Raw genomic sequence first — 24,666 nt, 5'->3', positions numbered from 1 at the left:
TAGATTATTTTAGTTATCTTTTCATTTTTATTACTATCCTTTGCAAGCAATGCAGCATTAGTTATTATCAGCTCGTTTTTAATCAATTTTTGCAATTGTAAATATCGACTTTATTTTATCAAAATATTTCGCACAGTGATGAAAGGAATTATTACAAATTATTACATTTTTATTGCAAACACAATAATAATTTTTTTATTCTAATATATTTTGTATTTTATTTTGAATATTTTTTGATTTAAGCGCAATTTATTTTACACTCTTGGATTGATGAAGTAATATGCGAATCACAAAATCGAGTAATTAAAGTAATGGAAAACCATAATTATATCGATCGTTAATTGTTATTAATAATACATGTATTTCGCCCAATTTTTGAGTTTGAAATATATTGCCTGTGTAATATTAGATTATAATTTTATATTTTCAAAAGATTAATCATTAACTTAATTTTGTTAATAATATTATATTAGAATACCAATGTTATTTTTTTGATCATAAATGAAATGCATATATGAAACGTGAGTTGAATGACGCTAATACGTCATTTAATTAATAAGCACAGCCGTATTTTAACATTTATCAATTATGTGGAATATAAATTACGAAGATTGTTCATGGTTTGATAAAATCTTTTGTTGTTCGAGATTTTGTTAGTTCTACTAATTTGTTTGATTCATTTATGTCGAGTGAATCATAATCCTTCATACTGCTTTCACATTAGTTTTCCATCCAATGCAATAGTACAGTGTGTGCACGTCGTGTATGATTAAGGTCAGAAATATCGTGTAGAGCATCATGCAATCGTAATTAACCATGTTTTCGCGAGTGTTGCATTGTGAGTGCAACGAACTGATCTCTAATAAGAAATGGAAGCCCTGGAAGGATGATGGAACAACCATAAAATGAAATATAACATAGAGATTTATTATTTTAAAATAGAGTCCTGGTAGGCTGGAGTCCTGGTAAAAAATTCTTTATATATAATAATATGTAAAATACATCCACATATCAAAATATATAATTATATGAAACGATTATATGATATATTATTATATATAAATAATATTATATATAAATACACTTAATAATATATAATTATATATAATTTTTATATGCATTCATGTATTCATATATGGAAAATTTGTTACGTTCTTAAACAATTTTTAACCACAATATAATTTATTTGTCACAAGTTAAACTTTATTCAGAGCATCTTATGAAATTCATTTAATAATTGTAAACATAAAACTTTTTTCTCTTGTTTAATTTGAAGTAAACAAAACGCTCGAAATGCACAAAAAATTTTAAAAGTATGACTTCTCTCTTAAAAAACACATTTTTATTCAAGTTTCTTGTAACAATATCTCTCGAGAAAACTCCGAAAGCGAAAAATGGCATAATAAGAAGTCAAGAGCGATCTGATACGACGAACAAGATGCGGTTGCGATATTTGTGGAACAATGTAATTAATTACTCACATCACGAATCAAGTGAACGATATCAATTATGCATTTTTGCATAATTAATTTGATACGCGATTACAAAATTACAAATGACGTGGATCTTATAAAACACTCATTACGCGCTATGTACAATTCAATTATCAATTTGAATTTTACACTTCTGCATCACGGTTCGTCTATATGAAACAGAGTGCACCACTTTCTGTTTGTAATTTCCTCGTCGTCGGTAACTCAAATTCATCGATAGACAAATTACCGACTATAAATGCAACTATGAAATTGAAATTTATATATTAATTTATTGTTAGTCTCTGTCAATAGCTTACATTTATCCCTTTTAGTTTAAAATCCTATTTAATTCTCCGTTACAAAAAAAGTAGAGATTTACCCAGTAAATTTATTTCTGGAGCTTGCAATTACATAATACCTTCATCATTTTATTTGTAATGAATTATTTATTGTCACATAAAAGAGCGACCCCACGCAATATCCAGTAATCGGAACTTTTTATAGTTTGCAACCAGAGTGGTGTTATTAGTAGCGTATAAGTCCTCTGAGGTTTTTTATATACGGGACACTGTGGGAAAGAGAGCATTGAATTATGTAACACGCTATATCTATTATATTATTATGTAACACGCTATATTTATTATACTTTATTTATAACTAAACTGAAATATATTGGCCATATTTACTTGATACAATTTCGGGCTTTTGTCTGATGTATTATGTAAGACGAAAATATGTATGACCGGCATTAATACGTAGAGCACTTTATTTGCCGATTCACACAGGCGACTATTTTTTCGATCCCAACCAGCACCTTCCAGAAATAGACCGTAAACGTAGACCCCTTCCTATTTCGCGAAAATTGAAAAATCTTTAATTATTGAATTAACTATTTTATATGTGCTTTATGTAATTATGTTATATACAGGCGGTGGTGATTTGATTTCTTCTGCCATATTACGTAAGACTTCATTATGAAGCGTGACGTTATCCAAAGCCCATTTATGAGCCCGCGTGATTTCTTGCTTCATCGCCGTCAAAAATCCTGTAAATATATTTTTTCAAATTAACTAAATTAAATGTCCATATTGCCAAGTTAATCTGTTTAATATGGGAATGATACTGATTACCTTGTGGATTGAAGAATCCAGTCATCCAAAACTTTATCGGTCTTCCACTTTGCAGCCAAGTCGAAAACTGTTGATTCCTCTCCAACAATTCCGTAAACCAGAATCCCAAAGTAGCAGACTCCCATGATCGAGCTTTCCAGATCTTCGGTATCTTGGCATCGTATATATTATCGAAAGTATCTCGCAGCTCCTTAAAACATATTTATATTTAATTATTTTGCGGAATACTCTACATAACTGTCGCATAATTAGAAGAAAATTACCTCGCTCATTATAATGACACCTTCTAGAGCCAGCAGAAGATCCTTAAGTATAAGACGTACTAATTTTATAACCACTTGTATTCTATCAATTTCTTGTCTTAAAAAAATGTTCATTGGGGCGGTATGATCCATTGCGTGTAATCTGCGATAACGTCAACAAATTCTTATCCATATCTTTTCTTATTAAGTTTAAAAAGATGTTTTTAATCTATCATTATCGTATTAATTGTTATAAAAAATAATTAATAGTTAAAATACAAAGACAGTTGATAGACCTCTCTTTAACTTCAAACATGTCATACAGCGGCGGAACTTTTTCTAGCATTTCTTTCGCCTGTCTTATAACAACTACTTCTCGGGATTCCGCACCAACAGCACCAGCTTCTTTCGGCTGCACGGACATTATTACATCCAACACAGTCTGCGTTGTGTTGCTCTGATATCTGCAGTACGACAAGCGCGTGCGATTTCGATTACTTTGCGTAACTATTCTTACATCCGCACGTAGTTTTTCACGTCAATATCTTACGTAATGTCCGCGTTTGGATGCAAGCCGTATACTTGTGGTGGATCTATAGGACTCATGGCATCTATAGCCTTCAGATAATCGCTCACTTGTTTAAATATCAAAAGCGGATAGCCTTTGTAAAAAACAAAACCTTCTGCGAAGAGTGCGTCATTAAACCATATTTTCGCGAAGGTATTTAATAGTCGTTTGTCGTAATCGTCTGTGACGCGTCCGCCGTATTGCACCTCGCCTATCATATAACTGAAAATGGAAATATGTCGAGAGAGTTCTAATCTAAAAAGAAAAAAAAATAGAAAAATAAAATTTAAATTTCCTCATTTACCGCACGCTCTGCCAATTTATACCACGCTTCGGGTCGTAGTCGTTCAAATGATTATTCATAAACATGCAAGACGCCAGCCAGTCCGCCGAATTAAATTCGTATGGTATGTTCCATCCCAGAGGACCGAACTTCCGTCTTTCCTGAACAATAGTGTGCAGGAATGACACGGTGTATATTAGCGGTATGTATTGCGTAGCGTCACATTGGTCCAATATTTCCTGATTCATGCCGCTGTATGTCGCCAATAAACCAGCGCGTACTCCTAAAGCGAAAATCACATCATGATTATGCTTTTCTTACACCTTCTTACATAGAAATGCATCTTTATTTAAAGAAAATGCAAATAGATGCCTTGTGGTGGTTCGTATGTATATTTCGTAGACATTTGCAGTAATGAAACCGGGAAATCTTTGTGCGGTTCCGTTGTAATCCACACGCGAAAATTCGGATGTGGCGCTTCCATTTCTAAAAGAAAGTTTGCCAATTCCGCCATATACTCCAAGCCTAAATGACAATTCTGGCATAAAGCCCAGAAACCCTGCAAGTTGTTTAAATTAATAATGCAACGTCGAAGGAGAGGCGCGTTTCTTTCTATAATGTACTTCAGTTTTCGCGCTATTCAGCAGTCGACGAGCATGAACTTCTTGACCCTGTCCCATCGATACGCTTTTACAAACGATCTCCATTTTCTTCGCAAGCTGCTCGATATTAGGTGTGGGATCCGATCCCATACTTAAGAAACAGATCATTGGTGTATTTGGTCTTGACTCGCTATGCATTGCATCCAGAAGCGTGATCACGGGCTCTGCGTATTTCACTCCTAAAGAAGATGCTATATATTTCCTCGATTGCGATAATGTTCTGTCCATACACCAAGCTCTGCGAACATATTATTTTACAAGTCCTCAAATATACGTAAAAAATGTCACATAAATTTCTTGAAATTTCATATTTTATATATTGTATCAAATTTTTCAAAAACATATATTTTGTATATATTTTTTGTACTAAAAATGCTTAAATTTAACAGAAAATATTTTTGGGAAGTCACATTTTGTATTCTACTTGTATATACAAAATACGATTTCTACGATATTACACGTCTGAATTTTTAACAATGCGGAGGTGTACCGGCAGATTACCTTATCAAGAGCAATCGACGGAATGTATCCAAAGTGTTATAACCATCTGGTATAACTTCCTCCTCCGGTGCATCTTTGTCAAACCAATGTTTCCAAATTTTCTCGGAAGCGGGCACTTGAGATATGATATATTGAAACTGCCGTAATGACGACAACGCAACTAGATTAAGCCATGTTACATCCGTGATCCATTTGCAAGGCTTCGGCTCGACTGCTTTCAAGTCCAGCGCCGCGCCGCCTTTAATAAGATATTGAAATTCCTCGTGCATGATGTTGCCACGTTGAAGATCGATTTTTAGTGTCATCAACAAAATAAACATATATTTATGTATCTCGTACAGTCCGCGCGCCTTATACTTGAATACATCGTAAGTCAGATATTCGATTATGTAGTTTATTCTTCTCTGATTGACTGGGCTCTTTTCTGACCTGATCAAGAATTACAATTTGATATACGTTACTCGATAGAATTATAGCACTTGTATTTACAATGTTAGAAACATCCAGCATCAATGCAAGTTATTACATGGAAATGGAAATATTTGTATTTACCTGGCCATTGAGATATCAAATCGTTCTAAGAATTGAACGAGGGACGTTTGGTACATGCAATTGACATGCGGCATGTCACATATTAGAAAATATAAAACGCTACCGCGTGTCGCAACCGGTCGGAATTCTTCACGTGCTTCATCGATTTTTAACTCTGTTTCTTTTGCGATACTTAGTTTTCGACTTATATCAGCTGCTGTCTGTTTCGTAATATTTAATACCGACATTAGTTCAACATCTTCTATTAAAGGGCCCTTTAAAAACATAAAGTAAATATTACAGAGATGTCTTTATTATTAGCTTTATTTATTAAAAAATTATTTTATTAGCACTGGAGAGAGAGAGAGAGAGAGAGAGAGAGAGAGAGAGAAAGAGAGAGATATATACGTGTACAGTTCCCAATTTATGTAAAAGATTTGCTTCTAATTCTTTGATCTTTCGATGATTTGCAGCTACATCAGCAATCAATTGCATTTTTTCTGCTTCCAATTCTTTTTTTTCTGTTAAAATGACTCTTCCTAACAGTTGATCTTCTAGACCTGTAAAATAAAAGGCATAATTCAGATTTAAGAAAATTATTAAAATTTAAAAAATAGATTTATAAAATACTATATAAAAAATAGAATTTGTTTTTACCTTTCATTGTAACAGTAAAATCGATTATAGCTGTGTGGGCAAATATTTCTGGAATGTAGAAAGGATTTGGTAACTTTGTTGTAATATAAAGCCTGAAATCTTTACTAATATCCACTTCCTTGTCACCTAATTTGACCTATAATAAAAATAATCTATGTAAATATAAAACTTTACAAATTATACAACATAAATTTAAGCAGTATGAATGCATTTTAAACTATGTATATAAAATTCAAATTTAAAATTATAAAAAAATGATTAGAGTAAAGTATCTTTACTTTGAAAGAGGTTCCTATTTTTATAAAATTTTTTTCCAACAAATTGTCTAATATAGGATCTATTTCTTCTCCTACATCTTGAATCAATAATGGTCGTCCTATCGATATAGAATCTTCTAAATGATTTCTAAAGTATTTGTGCGTAAACCATGTTACCTGACAAAATATATCGAAACATATTAATGCTTTCTAAATTTTACTCTATTGCTTTATACCTGTAAATCAAATTCTTTTTCTTTATTTTTAATCCATGTTTTGCCTTGCAATTGCGGATCAATTAAAAGAGGATATCTTGATGCTTTTGTTACAATTATCCCATTTTGAATTGATAATTCATCGGTTGGCAGACCTTGCAAGTGCCACTCACCAATCTATACAAATTAAATAATTATTTGTTTGTTACAAGTTTTAATTATATTTTTTATGATATATATTATTTTATTATATAAAAAAATTACCGTAGCAGTATCTGTCAACAAATTAACAATATTTATAGTAACAGAAATTGGAATTTTTCTGTCTTGTATAAATTCAAACCAGTTTCTTTGCAACAGAACTCGGAATTCTTGATTAAATGGCCCACAATAAGAAAGGAAGCCAGTTAACACTAATACATCTCCAACGAGACGTTCTATTTCTGATTTAAATGCAATCACTTGTTCTGTCCATCTTATTTTTTCTCCAGATAATCCTTCAATCATATCGGTTGCAGTATCCATTTTTGCTTGACAAACTGCTGCTTGATCAATAAGTTTCTAATAAAAAATATTAAATATGCTTGTTAAACTATCGTCCAATGTTTCATTAATATTGTCATCTTACTTGTCGTTCCTGCATCACGGCATCAAATTCATTTTGCACCACCTTTAAGGCATTATCTTTTTCTGTCAATAATTCTTCCGCCTCAAGCAAATTTTTATTGGCTTTCTCATAATTATTTTCTTGTACAGCGAGATTTGCCTACAAAGTGCTTTTTTTTATTACAATTATCTTTTTCAAAGCCACATATTTTCACATGTCAAAGCTGGAAAACAACCGATGTTATTTTGTAGCGTGTAAAAATTGGAAGAAAATGAATGCATTAAGTATAAAGTATTTTTTTACTTTTTAATTACACGCCAAATAATAACATCGGCTGCACTCATTTCACAGTAATGTTTATTAATAGAAAATACCTTTAAAGGCAGCACATCTTTATTTATTTCATAAAAAGCAACCATGGAGATTGTCCACTGTATGAGACCCGCAACGTTTCCACAGGCTTGTTTTGCAGCTTCGTAAGTGTACATGTGATAATTTAAGTACGGTATCATTAAGTCAACAGTTTCAGCATTAATGTTATCCTTTGGAAAATATTGCAAATTATGTAAAAATCTAGTATCCGCCAGGACCTACGAAAAATATCATATAAACGTCTTGTATTTAATTAAAAAAAAAAGATCTTCTTTTCAATATTATTTATTAATACAGATATCATTATATAATAAATAAGGCTTACTTTTAACGATTCTGACCACGAAGGTATTAGAAATTGATGTTCGTAATCCGGTTTGACTGGTTCCAACTTCCGTCCAAAGAGAATCAAAACGCAGTCCATTATGAGCATAATTAAATATGGTGGTTTAGCCAATTTACGAACGGTAGCGATATCTACTGCTTTTATGGTCTGAAATATGTATATTGCTATCAATAAACGTTTGCGTTAATGAACATTTGACATTAATAATATCAATTATTGGTCATAATACCAGTAATGCAGCTTCAGCTTCCAATAAAGCAGGTTCTGCAGCTTTCAACTTTTGTTCTGCCACTGCCTTATCTTTTGCTATCACTTTTAGAATTGCTTCCGCTTTATCTTTGGTCGCTTGCACTTTTGCTTTCACATCTTCAGCTTCTTTCTTTTTCTCATTCACAGTCACAAGGATCTAAATGCACATTCCATTATTACGTACAATAAAACATTATTGAAATGAAATCTCTGACAAAATGAATATTTTACAAAAATATATTGCAATGCTTACCGCATCCACTTGAACATTTTTTGCTACAATCTCCGCTTGATTTCTCTCCAATTCTTGCCGTAACATATCAACCTGAGCTGCAGCGTCGATTAACTTGTTCAAACCACTACTCATGCGAGAGGCAAGCATATTAATATCATCTAAATGTTGCTTATAAAATACTTTATAGCTGTCGAGAAATGTCAAAAATGATTTCGGAGTGACATATACTTGACGTCGAAATCTGCATTTATTAAAATTAAATTAGTTTGATTATTTTCACACGACGAAATGCTAATTAAAAAATAGGAAAGCCAACCTTTCGAAGTAGTCTGTACAGACATTGCTTACATTATCTTGAATATCACCGACAACTTGCATTAATTGTTGTTTCACTTCTGGAGTGCATATAACATTATATGTGTCTAGAAAGTGTTCCCCAACGGCGTATAGCGCGTCCCTTGGCCATCTCCAAAACCAATTTATCGTGCAGCCAGATATAAGGGCAGGAAATTTTAATGCCCGAGATCTGAATTTTCCACCGACCTACGTAAATAATTAATGATAATTCATATAATAGAAAAATAAAAAGAATAGATGCAGATCTTTTTAATACCGACAGTAATAAAGCTTACTGGTGAAAAACATAAGACTACATGCAGATTATTTCTCGCTCGTGATATAAAATAATCATAAAGATTATCTTGCGTGGGAGGTCGTCGAGGATCGTCCTTTTTCATTAACGGCGTGACAGTTGTCAAAATATCATCTAATTCATCTTTTGGAAAAAGATTGGCTATTTCGCCAACGCTTAGTATATTGTTTATATACTCTAAAAATGCTTCATCTTTTACTTCATTGTCGGTGAAAATGAAAGTGAGACCTTTGCTGCCAGTGCCAGCGGTATGATACAATTTCCGCAAGTCATCCATCAAACTAGCTACATTATAAATTCTGAAAATATAATAATACACATTTTATTTCTTTGTACATTTTCAATCAACTCGCATGATATTTTACATAACTGCATATAAAAGAAGATTTCAATATATAACAAAAAAAAATTAAAAATTAAATTATAATTTATTCTCTCAGTATTCTATAATTTTCGATTACGTTATTAGTAGGATATTTATATGTTTAACAAAATTTCAATACTTGCCTAGACAATGTTATTTGAAAGAAACTAAATCCCGCAATGAAGGATGCCAGTCGCGTCAGACTCTGCTTGCCAGACCCTCCTATACCTACCAACAATGCATTGCCTCTGGGAACTCCAAGTATTCTTGATATTCGTATCAAGTGCACCAGAGCATCGTGGAAGAAGACCAGATCAAGAGACATACCCCGTATGTATTCATTAAATTGCTCCATATTTTGTCGAATTTTTTCGATGACAAAATCATAGCTACGAGTGACGTAAAAATATTTAACTTTGCTTATCTGTCATATCGAAGAAGTTCGGCTCGACATACCTCGGTATTTCTTCGTAAATCTTTGGTGCCTCTATTACAAAATCTTCCGGCTCGTCACCTGTTGGTTCTGGCGGTTCGCGCAAAAAGTCAACAAAATACGTCTCAACTGAAGAATAATATTGAAAATCGGGACCTAACATCTTCTCTGCGGTTCGCCGTAATGTATTTTGAAACCATTCTGTATCGGCGGCAATGATGAAGCTATGAGAAATTTATTGTCATTATAAAAGTAAGCAGAAATGCTTCTGTTTCTTGATAATAAAAATAATAAACGAACCGATCCGCTATCACGCGCATACATTCGTGCTCCCATAATTTTAGCAATGTCGTGATAGATTCACACTCGGCCCTTTCTATTCTGAGTATTCCCTCCCAAATACGAGAGAGATCTCGCAAATTGAAAATATAATGAAACTTGGCTGGAGTCGGTAACATTTTTGCTTTAGTTTGTTGCCATAATACTCGAGTTAGCGGTATGAGCTTCGGCAAAAAATTAACAATAATTTCGGAAAATCTCGTATTACAAAAGTAGCCTTGACCAATGGAACCTATGATTTTTATAAATTTAATAGAAGTTGTGCTGATCATATTCCTTATTTGCTAGTGAACAATTATTGTCCCTACTGAAAATTGTATCCATAGATTTATTAGACGGTAATGTGCAATTGAAGATATTGAACTGTCGTTTCAATCGTGATGGAATGTCATTGCGTCCTCCTCCTGGATGATGCATCGCCGCAAGTAACATAATATCTTGCATAGTACAAAAATCGCCCGGTTTATCCAAAGAGTAAAATCCTTTGTATTCCATTAACTGGCGTACGATTTCGTTCGTAATTTGATCGCCCCACTCGTTTATGGCTGGCATATTTATATCGTCGATGAAGATAGTCATTTTTCGTCCACCAGGCGGACCATAAGTAGTACCTACTCGCTTTTCAACATAACTCTCAAATACACGCTAAAAAACGATATTTTGTCCGTAATAGTTCGTAACGTATCATTAAGTTAAAAATTTCAGTTGGAGATTAGAGATTTATGTTTGAAATTATTACCTGAACCATATTGGGCGTAGATGCTGAAGAAAAATTAAAAAATTTATTTAAATGATATTCTGGGTCGTGTTTAGACATGTAGCTTTTCATCATTACGCTTTTTGCAGTACCAGCTTCTCCTATTATAATATTATTAATTAATTGATATTATGTAATTAATATCAAAACAATGTCATCAATCTAACCAAACATTGTTTATTAAATAAATGCTAACAATGTTTATTAAATAAAGCTAATTACTAAAGTTATGCTGTGAGTTTGCCTACCTATTAATAATACTGCTTTTCCCTGCCTCGCTATAATATCAATTAAAAATAATGTTCTGGTATTATCAATATTAGGAACAAGAATGGTATGATATTCCAAAACATAATCAGAGGGGTATTCAAATTCCGGCACCATTTTACTCCAATGTATCCATCGTCCATCGTCTGATACTAGATATTCAAAAATTGTTTCATCTTCCTATAAATGAAATATGCATAAGACAAAAATATTAATAATAATTCACATTGCTTTAGCGAATTAAATATAACATAAAATTATACGAACTGTATACTTCGGCCAGTTACAATTTGATTCATGATTTACAAGATATTCCTGCAATGCAAATCGCCCATCTAGTTCTAACATTGCACCCAAACTCCACATGAGAGAAAACAGAAAAATCTTCTCGACATGATGCTCAGGCAATATTTCTAGAAATTACAATTTTATTGACATATTTAACAAGTATTGTTTAGAATAAAAATCTATAAAGTAAAATTATTTAATTCATAGATATTATTATACGAAAATTATTAAAAGTTTGTGAATTCAAACTAATACTACATTAGAAAGTACAAAAGATAAAATTACAAAATTATAAGAAATATTAAATATAAAAGAAATATTAAATATAAAATTTTTTTTGTTTATGATGTTAATATTGCATTGTCATTTTGAATATACAAATATTCAAATATAAAAGTGAAAATTTTATATTTACTAGTCGGGTCAGAATTTCCGACGTTCAAACCTTCCAATAAGTCAATACATTGTCGTATATAAAGTGCTTCTAAAAGCGTCATTTTAGCTTGAAGTTTTGTTTGAACAAATGTGTGAGCGTCTCCATATATTTTATGAAATAACGTTCGTAACATCCTAGCCTCGTTGTTGGAATATTTTTTAAGCCAACCCTATTTTAAAAATATTACAACACGTCAAATTAGATTTTCGCACATAAAATATATCTCATTACTGCAAAACCCCAGAACCATATTACCTCTAAAATTGAATTCCATTTTAATACAGAAGCACTGACGAAAACCATTCCCATACGCGATATAGTTGCTGGGGATGCATTATCCACATTGTCAGGTTCGAACACCAATTTAGTATTTGGTGCCATTACAATACGATCGCCGTTTGCCAATGTTAACGTTTTATTGTCATCCAGAACAGAATTTAAATTTTCAATCCATACTGCATCAACAGGACCGTCTAGTACCATCCATAAATTTTCTGTCTTTTTTGTTTGCGTGGATCTTCGCCATATAATAGAGAATATACCATCCGTCCAATCATTTGTTGCAACATCAAGTCTTCCAAACATTTGAGATGCAGTTATCGCCTGTCCATACATTTTCAATAAGTCAGAAGCAGAACATTATATTATTTTATATTATACTGATATCTCTGATATCTATAATATAAAAGTTTTAACTAACTTTTGGATTCATTCTAATTTCTTTATGCGGTATACCCATCTCCGTTAGAGCTCTCATTAGTGCCCATATACATTGTGTTTTACCAGATCCTGTTGGCCCGAGAACCATTAAACCATGACGAACTAGCGACGTCTCGTATAACTATGAATTAACATTATCATTATTGTTGTCTTACTAATATAATTTATATTAATTATACGTATATATTTAAATTCTTAAAAAATTTTAAAAGAAGGTTCTTTAAACAGACTTAGGCAAAATAATTATATTTGAAGAAATATATAAAATTGCCTAAAAATTTTTTTAATAAAATAATAAAATGAAATAAAATATTTAAATAACACTTTTGAATAAAATTAGAAGTAAATAAAAAGTATGACAAATACACACACACACACACACACACACACACACACACACACACACACACACACACACACACACACACACACACACACATAAAAATAAAGGAATAGAGAAACTATTAAAATTACCTGTACTGTTTTCAAATTCCATTCGCTGTGATTCATTATACCAAGCGCAACAGTAGCATTATCTATTGCTTTTTGTAATTCTTTATATATCTGCTTTGTTAATTTTATACCCGGAAACATATCCTCAATAAGCGACATGAAAAGAGGCTCATCTTCATCTACTAATTTCGATAAATTCATATCACTAAAGAAAATTAACGTAAAGTTAGATAACGTAACGTAGGTAACGTAAGGTTTAGATTTTTTTCTGTTTACATTTATATAAGTTTCTGGAAAAAAATATATAACACAATTGATAGCATGCATTTACCGTAGCACTCTCATAATTGTGGTTTCTTCAGAATCCATGGGATGCGCGCGTTTCTGAGCGCCAAGTGTGCGTAGACATGATAAAATATTTCTCAATCCGAAATCATAATGTACCTGTTTGCTGAGTTGCTCCTCGCATAAATTGTACAATATGAAAAATTTCCGCGCTAATACTACGTTTTCCTTGAATCCACATGCCGCGAGTTTTACTCGCATTATGATCTAAGCAAATAGAATTAAACTCATGTGATGTTGTCGTTAAATTAAATTTTATACCGAGAGAAGTTAAATCCGATTTTTTACAGATACGTGCAATTTTCACGTTATAAAAAAGAGAGGATAATAATATTTCAACATACTTGTCTGTCAGGAATCATCATTGCCACACTTCTAAACTGTATTTTTAAATTTTCCGGCAATTCTTGTCGACCTGCATATCCAGGATTCATTGTAATAAATATTCCAAATTCGTAGTTAAGTTTATATGTTTCACCATCACTGCAAATAAAACATGTCAGTTTGTTAAAAGTAATATAATCTCTATTCTACGAATAAAAGCTATTTAGCATATAAATATTTGTTGAAGATTATACAAAATATATAATTTTTAAGAAATGCTATTTAGTAAATAAACATTTCTTAAAAATTATATACTTAGCATTATAAAGGAAAAAAAATGAAAACATTATTTTGTAAAGATATAAATTTCTACTGTTCAAAACAAAGAATTAAATTTTATATAACAAATAATGATATATTTTTTTCTCTTTTGTACCTGAATAGAAAAGTAGTCTTTCGTTCTTTTCGTGCATTGAGCACGATTGCTATTTGCTGTGCAGCAACTGATAATACTGGTAGATCAATTCGATTAAATTCATCAAAGCAACCCCAGCTACCGGATTGCGCCAACCCTTTAAATATTCTGCCTAAACCTCGAAAATCCATTTGATCGGAACAATTAAAGACTACAACATATTTTCCCAATGTTTTTCCCATATCTTTCGTCGTTTCTGTTTTACCCGTACCAGCGGGGCCTGCGGGAGCTCCACCAAAATTCATTCCTAATAAAATATTTGTAAAGAATAATAAGTAACATAAAGTAAATAATAATATAAATGGTGTTTCATAGAGTTCCTCTGATACAAATATCATACCCACAGCTTGCGCTAGTGTTATATAACATCTATCCGTAAGCGGCGTAATTGCAAGTCGATCTGTACAGCCCAAAAATTCATTTTGATAAATGAATTCCACATCGGTTATCCGGATTAAAATTTCTTCTGACTCTTCGTTATAATAAAATCGACTTTGTTTTAGCCATTCAAAATCATGTATACTACGAATTCTGAGACGACATAACTCATCAAATATATCTCTGAAAAATTTATAAACATAATTTTACTTTCTAATCTTTTTATAAGATTGTTATTAATAATTATTAGAAGAAAATTAGACATTAGACATTAGAAAAAAATATTCAGAATCATTACCTCTGATGCACGTGTATCGTTATTAAACATTCGTATTTTATTCTGGCATATTTTATAAGATCCTTAACAGTTACTTCTATAAGACTATTTAATAAGTCCAGAAACCATTGATTGGTCCTTTTCATTATCGTTCTATCACGTTTGGCTGTTGTGATTGCTATTTCGGAATAACGCGTCCATAAGACTTGTAATGCTAATAGGCCCACCTAAGGAAATAGATATTTTCAGAATATATAATTTTTATTTATTTTTATTTATTTTTATTTATTTTATTTATTGAATTTTATATTTACATTAGATTAACTTACTTGCAAAATAGAATTTTCTATTAATACCAAGATGTCAAATTCAGGTATATGAAACGATTGTAGTCCTAGCGAAATTACTGCACCAACGGACTGCTGGTGAACTAGTAATAAAACATTTAACCAGTTCTCTACACCTCCTATACATGCAACTTCCCTTTCCAATTCTACTTGTTCATTTTCCCGTGAAAACATTGCTACAATCTTGTCATATTCTTTTTCAGAAAACTTCAGCTACGTATAAAAAATGCTATAATAAGCTTGTAATAAGCTTTTTTTTTATTTTTGTTAAAGCATAGACTATAAATTAATTTATTACAGAAACAAAACTTATTTTTGTAATATAAAATAAGACTGTTATTTTTTACAATTTATCTTATTGTCCTATTACCTTTGCTATATTATCGAAAAATCCATCAAGATACTTCTGTATTGTGTGACAATCTGCTGCTTGTCCAAGTATCTCCAATAAAGTAGGATCTGATACAAAGCAGAATCTTGGGAAAATAACTCGTTTAGTTTCCAAATAACTGTATTAATAGAAAATGTTTGATAATTAAGTTTAACAATCTCAATATAATTATTTTATTTTGCTGATAGTATGAATACCCGCTAAGAGATTTCTGGCATGATTCTAGTTGTTCCAGTAAATGAGGTAAAAATTGGCTCATTGTTTCATCCCCGGTACACGTTTCCACCGCATTTAATTTCTCACGAGCACGAAACATAAGCTTGACCCAAGCCTTATCAATAGTCTAAAATGTAATAATAAACATTTATATATTTCATATTATTTCATTGACAATGTCAACACGATCTTTCGGTGAATACATTAAAGCGTTTCGCTTCAACAGGCAGTTGCTTTGATATATCGCCGCCAATAAACACCGCTTCCAGATAAGCCCACAGATTCTGTACAGTTAACCATTTTGCCAATATTTCCGACGTATTGCTAAGCTTAGTCTGCCATAATTGTATCTCTTTCTTAAACGGCGCATTATAGCTGTATAATATCAAACGTAAATGTGGCATGTGTGTATGTCATAAATTCCAATAATTTTAGGTTTAAACATATATCTGATGTACCGATTTGCCAGTAAAGAACTCATAATCATTAAACTATCCTCCAATAGCGCTATTATTTCAGCCGTTTCTATGCCTTTCAACAGCAGTTCACCTCTTTGCTTGAAGGGAGCAAATTGCAAATTTATAACCGACCAATCCGCAATTACTTGTCTCAATTTAATCTCGATATCTTGTTCCTTTACTGCACTTATACATATGTCCTAAACGTATAATATGTGTAAATATAATTTCTGTATAATATTTTATTATAATTTATTATATACTTCAAAAAAGATCACTAAAAAAGATCAAACAATAAGAAATATTAATAGAAAATGAAAATTTTGCTTATTCAAGTATACCTCTACATCATCTTTGTATTTCAATAAAGGTGCCTGCATGACATTTGCTAAAGTAAACATTACAGATTCTACATCAAAGAAATATTGACAGAGTTTAGATAGTTTTTCCCAATGCCTGCTTTTCATTGCTTTATTAGCCATCAGCTCTAATAATGGACACATTTCGTTAAAATCATCGATTTTTTTCTTTAAATCAATATACGCTGGCCATTCTCTCATAGCTTTAGGTAACCTTCGACATCTAAAATAATATTGATATTAAATTGTATAAGTTGTATAATTAAATTTTATTACATATATTATGTAATTTGGATTAGTTTACTTGTTTTGAAACTCCGTCAGTTCAGATATAATTGACTCAATATCAATTTCAGACCACGGAATATCATAATAACTATCAATAGTACGTATAACTTGTAAGTACAAAGTGTATAATTTTTGCAATAAATTAATTTCTTTTTTTCTCTGTTGTAAAGCTGGATATTCCGTTATTTCTATACCAAATAAATGTTCGCCACTGCTGTAAGTTTCATATCTTTCCCACAGTTCTTCAAAACGTGCTTGGAATAGGATAAGTCTTAAAACAACAGACAACATTAAAAATAACATTATCATTAATATAAATTGATTATATAAATTAAAAATTATTTTTACTAAATTAAATGTTAAATTCTAAAATTTTAATAATAATAAGTAAATAATATTCAATTATAAAAGTCAATATTTTAAATTAAAATACATGCAGCTTCACAGAAAATATGAGATATTGATAAAATATTATACCGTTCGCTGGCTTCTTTTGCAGGTATTCCTTCAACCATTGGGCCATTGAATTCAAAATCAATGTCAAACTGAGCTACCTTCTTTTTAAGAATTGCAACTCCTTCAATGAGTTCCGTTTTCAATGGCTCTTGCATCTCACATATAACTGCTTGTACTTGCTTCGCCTATAAAAATATAGCTATTACTTATCGTGTAGCAAAATGAAGAAAATTATCTTAAAAGATAATAATTATTAAAGTATATTAAAAATTAAATAAAAAAGAAGATAATAATACCATATTAAGCATGTTGCTAAAATTATATCTTAATCCATCTACTATGTCTTGGTCCTCTTTTAATATATCAATGTTAAATTTTCCCATTAATGTATAAGTTTCTTCAATCAAGATTAATTCCATATCTAATGGCACAAAATCATCTCGTATTTCTGCCAAGCATTTCATTGCAACTCTAACATCCTCTAAATCTTTAACATGGCGTGAGAGAATTTTAGTCTTTTCAAAAATGTAGTCTAGTATTTTTTGTAATTTTTCCTTGTATTTATTTGATAAAAAAATGCCCAACGATTTTTTCCACGCATTTACTTCAACGAGGAACGCTAATTTTAATTTATCTATAATATAAATTATAAAATAACTTTAGAACAATTTCTTGCATTTAAATTAAATAATAATATTTATTAATTTATAATAAAAAAAAATAAAAATTATATATATATAAAATATAGATAAATATAAATATAAAAAAATATTTTTATTGATGCGGTAATTATGAAAATATTATTTTTGCTTACCTGTATTAATTTGAAGGGGTCCAAGTATGTGTCGATCTGGTAAATTTCGGATTTCTATCATTAAATTTTCATATTCTATAAATTTTTCTTTAATTTCTTGTAGAAGAGGTTTAGAATCAACAAACCCTTTTATAATTTCGTCTCTATTCTCTGCCCATATGTAGGAATATCGTAAATATGACTAATATAAAAAGAAATAATTATAGATTACCTTAATATAGATTATAATTATATTATAAATATTATATTATACCTATAGATATTACTACATTAATTACTACATACAATATTGCTACACAAATAAATAAATTAATTAAATAAATTAAAATAAATAAATTAATTAAATTATACAAATAAAAAAATTAATTAAATAAATTAAATTAAACATAACAAATTTTTATACATACATTGCCAACTTTGGAAATATCGTCTTTCAACATTAATATTAAACCCTGTAAACTCAATGAACTGCGGATTATATCTCTGTGGTCAGATACACTTTGGAAATAAGTATCGAGCAAATCATTTTTATCTAGTTGAGCAATGAATATCAAATAAATGTAAATATGATTAAAAATATATAAATTTATTATTTTCTATTAACATATAATATTTATATAATATTATAATTAAACTCTAAAAGATTGCTGATTATAGTACAGAAATAATATATCTAAAGAAATCTATCAATCTAGTAACTATATATTTTTATCATTATTATTATTGTTTCCAGTATTTTATAAAATAATGGTTTATTATTACCATGTCGTTTAGCTTTTGTATTTGTAGAATATCGTTGTCCCCACATAAATACTTTCTTGTGTGTTTCTATTATATTTGCTATAACTTTGCCGAAATGATTTTGTAATTCTTCTATTGATGGAATAATTATAATGTTTGGTATTTGTAAAATAAAATATGTCATCATAATTGGAATTTCTTGCTCATCTATTAGAACACCTTCAACTAATACACTAAAATAAAATCAATAATTTATAAATATTAAATTATATCCTTATATTATATACTTAAAATAATATATATTTATAAATAATGAAAAAAAATATAATACAAATACAATATATATAAACATGCATATTAAAATACCTCATAACAGTTGCTTTCTTCTTTAATAAATCCAAGGAATTTTTTGTACACTTTACTAAAGCTTCTATTAATTTATTATTATAACACGCAAAGAGTTCCATGCAATCATTATGTACTTGACTTATTTTAACTTTATGTGTTCTTTGGATATGCCCAAAGCCTATATTTTATAAACAACTTATTAATTGTAACTCAAAATAATGTAAAATTATAATTATAATCTTTGAAGGAAACAATACCCGGCTCGAATGGTGCTTCTATTAATCTGCTTTCGGATCCGAATTGCCTGAATATTTTTTCAGGATCCATCCAATTATATTTAATATCTTGCACAGTAGGATCAGTTATAAGATCCATAAAGTTATTAATAATCATGACAATAGTTTTTTCTGCTACCGCAGATTTTATTTCCAAATCAATTGCTATTTTATCTGTGTAAGCTACATTATCGGATAAAAGTTGTTCTGGACTTTTTGGGTACTCTTCTAATTTCACTAACATCGTTTCTGCAATAGACTCAAATATTTCGTCCACTCTTGCTTCTTTCATGTCTGTCACTTCCTTAATGAATATTTGTGCAATTTGAATTTCTCTTTCTATATTAGCGCATGCTTTAGAAATTTTTAATGAGGACCACGTAATTACTGATAAACAAGGTTGAAAAGCAATCTCAAGATCGACAAGTGCTATCTTCATTAAATTCAAAAATAAGATTGGAATAGATCGTCTATACATATAAAATGAAATAAGCGCATAAATATATACGCAATATATGTACGCAAAAATTGAAATTTATAATTATTACATATATAACATTTACATACCTAAGAGTATCGTTTTTCTTAAGCAACTTTTTAACTCTTTCATAGAATAAAATTATCTGTTCTTTGCAAAAAATTAGAGTTTGTATAAAATCTGGCACATCCAATTCAAACTTAGACATATATTCTGATTCTCGTATTACTTCGTAAATATAAGGATCAAAATTTAGACAGTATTTATTTGTCTTTGGATGACGCACAAGCATAGGAGATGATAATGCTAAACGAACCTAATAATTAAAATTATTTTATAATTTATATGTTTAGAATAATAATAATTTACATGTTCAATTTCTACAACATTTTTAAAACCCTTAGAAATTTATGTAAAAATTAAAAAATTAACTTAAATAAAATGTTTTTATTTTTTAAGTTTATAATTATTTTGAGTTCTATGAAACAAAGTAGTTTGAAAAATATTACATCTATTTTATGTCAAAAGAAAATAAAGAAATATATTTATTTAATTTCAAAAATAATTTAAAGCAAGGATATTTGAGAAATATCCATATAGCAATTAAATTAAATAATAATGTCAAACTCACAATATTAGCCGAATCATACCAAGCTTTATAATATATTAACTCGTAATGAATGAACACACTGACAAGCGCGTTGTACATTTTAATACATTTCTGCATGGAATTATGAGTAATCACTCTCTGATATGATCTAAATATATTCATAGGAGTTTCAATGCGTTGATATAATTGTCGAATCCACAGAATTCTACCGGCAATGGGTGGAGTATTTCTTGGTATAGGTGGATCGGATCTAGTTTCATTATACTTATCGCGAATATCTTCGACTTCTCGTTCGTACATTGAGATGAGTTCTAAGCACTTTCTATCAATTCTCAGTTGTTTAAGATGCAATTTTTGAAACCTGATGAAACCTAATATATATCAATATCTTTCTACATAATTAAAAAAAAGTACATTCAAATACCTAGCTATTAAATCTAAACTCTGCGTTATGTTCGGCACAAGAGAAACGCAGTTATAAAAAAACGTTCTAAGCTCCACGTCGGTTTCCGCTATATTCTTTTTGAATTCATCGTAATCAGCATCGAAATACGGTTTTCTATGATCTAAGGGATCATACTCCTGCGAAGAAATCTTTTCAAAATGATCTGTATACTTTTGTGCGTATGTATTAATTCCTTCTATAGTTGAACTATGCAAAATGGAGTACATGAGTGCTGCTTCAAGAATATCCACGATCTATATTATATATTACGAAATAATAATATAATTTCTTCGGTAGAATAATCGTGACTTATTTTTGTATTAATATCTTATTACTTACTTACTTTTATTATTCTTGTCTTAAAACTGCTAAACTTCCCAAAAACATACATTTCAGACACTTCGAAAGGCTTCTCGTCTGGAGATTCTTCGACCTTCTTACACATATCAGCATAACAGTTATGATATGTCTCGCAAAGCTTAATGCAATCCTATGAAATAATCACTGATATTATGGTTTAATTTATCATTGACAAAAAAATATCAATTTCATATGTTTTATCTTATCTTTACCTTTATTTTAGATATCATAGTACATTTTGATTCATTCCAAATGCTTAATTTTCCATTCTCTGTTAAATATGCTTTACATGCCAGTATCATTTGATTTGTTATCTAAGTCAAAATTATAAATTAATAAAGACAATAATTTATTTATTAAAACATAATTATATATTTTTATATATTACAATTTTTAAAAATAATTTATCGAAAGAATAAAATTAATTGACTTTTAATTATTTTAATCCAGGTAATTAAAAACAATGATTCAAGTTCTGATTGATTAACAGCTTCAAAAAAGAAATACCTTTACGTATACAGCGGTAACCATTTTTCTCGTATTGAAAAATCGAGACGTAGCATAAATCATTCTTATGGCATACATGAGCGCAGGTAAGTAATCTCCAATTTTTGTTGGATCCAATCTGTACAACGGTTGTGTGAATTTTTCTAAACCATACAGATATTTCACATTATCTTGCGACAGAATGTGTATCATCGTAACATGATCTTCTAACATCTTCCATTTCTGTGTATGTAAAACGCGGCGATATGTATGAAACATAGCGATACATATTACAATTTACAATTTATAATTTTGTACTTTGATTAGTTTAGATTTCGCTTCTGTTAATAATTGTATAAATGCTTGGGTATAAGGAGATTTTATATGACTCATTATTGATGAAAATCGGCCAAGTAATCGCCTCCAATATGCAAGTTCTACAGATGGTCCTACAGTTTCAGTTTCTCTGCGTAATTGTTGACTTTCGACAACGACCTAGAAAATTGCTCTATAAAATCGCAAAACTTCATTAAAAGATACATGATGAAAGTAATACCCGTTCCATCAACTTCTTCCATATTCGGACATCAGCTTCTGCTGCTTTAATAACGTCCGGCTTATGAATGCTCTCTTTAATATTTTCGGGCAATATCAAATACTTCTGGTAAAAATCGAAATTAATTTGAAAACATACAATGTTTTCCAAATCTATTTTAGTCACTGTAGAAAGAGAAAAGAAAGTCTTACAAAAAAAAAAGATATACACGGTATTTAGAATAAGAATTGTAAGTTATTTACTACTAAGAAACTCGCAAAAATCTTTAAAATCGCCTATAAAATCATCTTTTATCTTTTCTCCAGCTTCGTTCTTCGACAATTCTCCCCAGCGCGTATTAGCAGTTAATGTTCGGGTATGCAAACGTGAAATTAAATCAGATATTCCTGCCAACGTATTCCGAGATTTAGGATCTACTTCTGCGTATGCATAATATGTTTCCTAGATATAAAATAAGAGCAATAAACAAAATATCGAGAAAAAAGGAAATAAAAAGCAAGAAATATGTAAAACTAGATATAAATATATAAAATTTATATATAAATATATAAAATAAATTTCAAAAATGCTATATAAAATCAAGATAATTCATGACAATGTTTTATATTAATTTTTTGCTTACATCATATAATTGTTTGACTCCAAATTCCATGTTTGACTTTAATCGATAAACTATAACACACCTGCCTGAGAATTCTTCAGTAGTACCATCTGTTATGCAACAACGTATAATTTGCTGTTCTTTGCCGAGTTGCGGCGTCCATCGCCCAGATTCTGAGATTATGTAAATTTTATGTATAGTATCGTGATGTAGGATAAAAATTATTGACGTAATAGCTCTCGATAGTGGGTTAAAATTGAGCGCAAAAGAAATAGAAAAATATCCATTATTATACCAAATGGCGGAGGAATCATGGGCTGAAGATATACAATAATCGCTCGTCTTCCATCTTCAGCAAAGAAACTGCTAAATACGTTCACATATTCATCTTTATCGAGAATTCCTTCTTCTAGAAATTCAGGATCAGTATTTAAAATATATGCAATGGTCTCCAAAACATGTCGATGTGTAATTCTCAATAACCCTTGCCTAGCATTACGATTTTCTTTGACTTTTGCCTAAAATAAAAAGATCTATATGTAAAGAGATCTATATATGTTGAACAAATTTTTCTACCAACGTAACACTAGCGTAAAAAAATTACAGATCAGTTTCACATTTAAATATTATCTTATATTCTTTTTGTTTTTCTGCTTAATGAATTTTAAATAGCAAAAACCACTTCTAAAAGATTTCAATTATATTAGAATGCTACTAAAACATAATATTTCAAAATATATTACATATACATACAATCTGAAATATTATAAATCTATAAAGATATTTACAAGACGCTCTTTTGTACTCTCAGTAGGTAAATCTTCCCTTGCACCAATCCTCCTTTTCACTAACTCTGCAATTCGTTGATCAATAGCTGGTTTCGTGTAATCTCGCGAAACGGAATATGTATTTGCCATTATTAGGAAGAAGAAATCACGAATGTTAATGAATAGAAAAACTTAAAAAAAGAAATATAACTACGATTATGGATATGTTCAATTCTGACAATTCCTCTACAGTCAGAAATTATGCGTATAAGGATAACGTGATAGATAAATAAATGAATATCATAGAATATTTTTCAAATAAATTTATTAAATTTATTAGAACACCAACGCGTGCTTTATATGCACTACATATTCTCTAAATCCTTTTTTTATTTTTGATTTTTTATTTTTGCTCATTTTTATTTGTGTGAGTGTAACACATAGATTTATAAAATATTATTTAAATATTTTTATTATAACCTTTCATTAAAAAATTATAATAAAAATATTTTGTAAAACAATTATCTGAAACAGTTTTGAAAAGAAAAAGAGAAATTTGCTGTTTGTTGATGATAAAACAAAAGAAGCAGAAAAAACATAATTAATATTTTCTAATATTCTCTAATTTTTTGTTTATAATTTTTTCGCTGGACAAAAAATTATTATTCATGAACAAAAGTGGGCGAATTATGGATAATAAAATGCAATAATAATTTTATAAACTCCATGTACATATTGATAAATATATGTACTACTATGTTAAAGTTAATCAGTATTTTACTCTACAACAAAAATTGTTATACGGAGATATACAATTAATTATAAGCATATT

The 24,666-nt window shown here is 29.9% G+C and overlaps 1 protein-coding gene across 1 annotated transcript; it reads right to left on the bottom strand.

Moving 5' to 3' along the window:
• Nucleotides 1–1,127: 1,127 nt before the first annotated feature.
• Nucleotides 1,128–23,984, bottom strand: kl-3 (dynein heavy chain 8, axonemal kl-3). The gene is given in 66 exon segments (XM_089081012.1): nucleotides 1,128–2,043; nucleotides 2,162–2,323; nucleotides 2,402–2,520; nucleotides 2,606–2,795; nucleotides 2,869–3,010; nucleotides 3,144–3,311; nucleotides 3,398–3,637; nucleotides 3,720–3,981; nucleotides 4,071–4,257; nucleotides 4,322–4,598; nucleotides 4,862–5,290; nucleotides 5,414–5,667; nucleotides 5,801–5,952; nucleotides 6,050–6,185; nucleotides 6,328–6,483; nucleotides 6,543–6,698; nucleotides 6,786–7,082; nucleotides 7,150–7,287; nucleotides 7,503–7,718; nucleotides 7,826–7,993; nucleotides 8,076–8,252; nucleotides 8,352–8,571; nucleotides 8,647–8,873; nucleotides 8,963–9,281; nucleotides 9,490–9,735; nucleotides 9,803–10,012; nucleotides 10,014–10,350; nucleotides 10,427–10,763; nucleotides 10,858–10,976; nucleotides 11,124–11,318; nucleotides 11,406–11,555; nucleotides 11,846–12,035; nucleotides 12,122–12,469; nucleotides 12,567–12,707; nucleotides 13,061–13,244; nucleotides 13,371–13,591; nucleotides 13,729–13,867; nucleotides 14,145–14,744; nucleotides 14,860–15,065; nucleotides 15,168–15,398; nucleotides 15,556–15,694; nucleotides 15,774–15,919; nucleotides 15,996–16,167; nucleotides 16,251–16,450; nucleotides 16,592–16,832; nucleotides 16,914–17,168; nucleotides 17,375–17,538; nucleotides 17,650–17,987; nucleotides 18,168–18,348; nucleotides 18,575–18,699; nucleotides 18,930–19,133; nucleotides 19,246–19,434; nucleotides 19,514–19,835; nucleotides 20,053–20,325; nucleotides 20,379–20,389; nucleotides 20,637–20,980; nucleotides 21,044–21,318; nucleotides 21,408–21,554; nucleotides 21,637–21,738; nucleotides 21,920–22,153; nucleotides 22,229–22,405; nucleotides 22,467–22,630; nucleotides 22,709–22,907; nucleotides 23,089–23,240; nucleotides 23,363–23,585; nucleotides 23,856–23,984. Coding segments are annotated over 66 exon segments (13,878 nt in total). The 3' UTR covers nucleotides 1,128–1,917.
• Between the last annotated feature and the right edge of the window lie 682 nt (nucleotides 23,985–24,666).

This window comes from Pogonomyrmex barbatus, unplaced genomic scaffold (genome assembly GCF_055798465.1).
Source record: "Pogonomyrmex barbatus isolate J1 unplaced genomic scaffold, ASM5579846v1 scaffold1, whole genome shotgun sequence".
Classification (NCBI taxonomy): domain Eukaryota; kingdom Metazoa; phylum Arthropoda; class Insecta; order Hymenoptera; family Formicidae; genus Pogonomyrmex; species Pogonomyrmex barbatus.
This window is presented reverse-complemented; position numbering and strand designations above follow the sequence as displayed.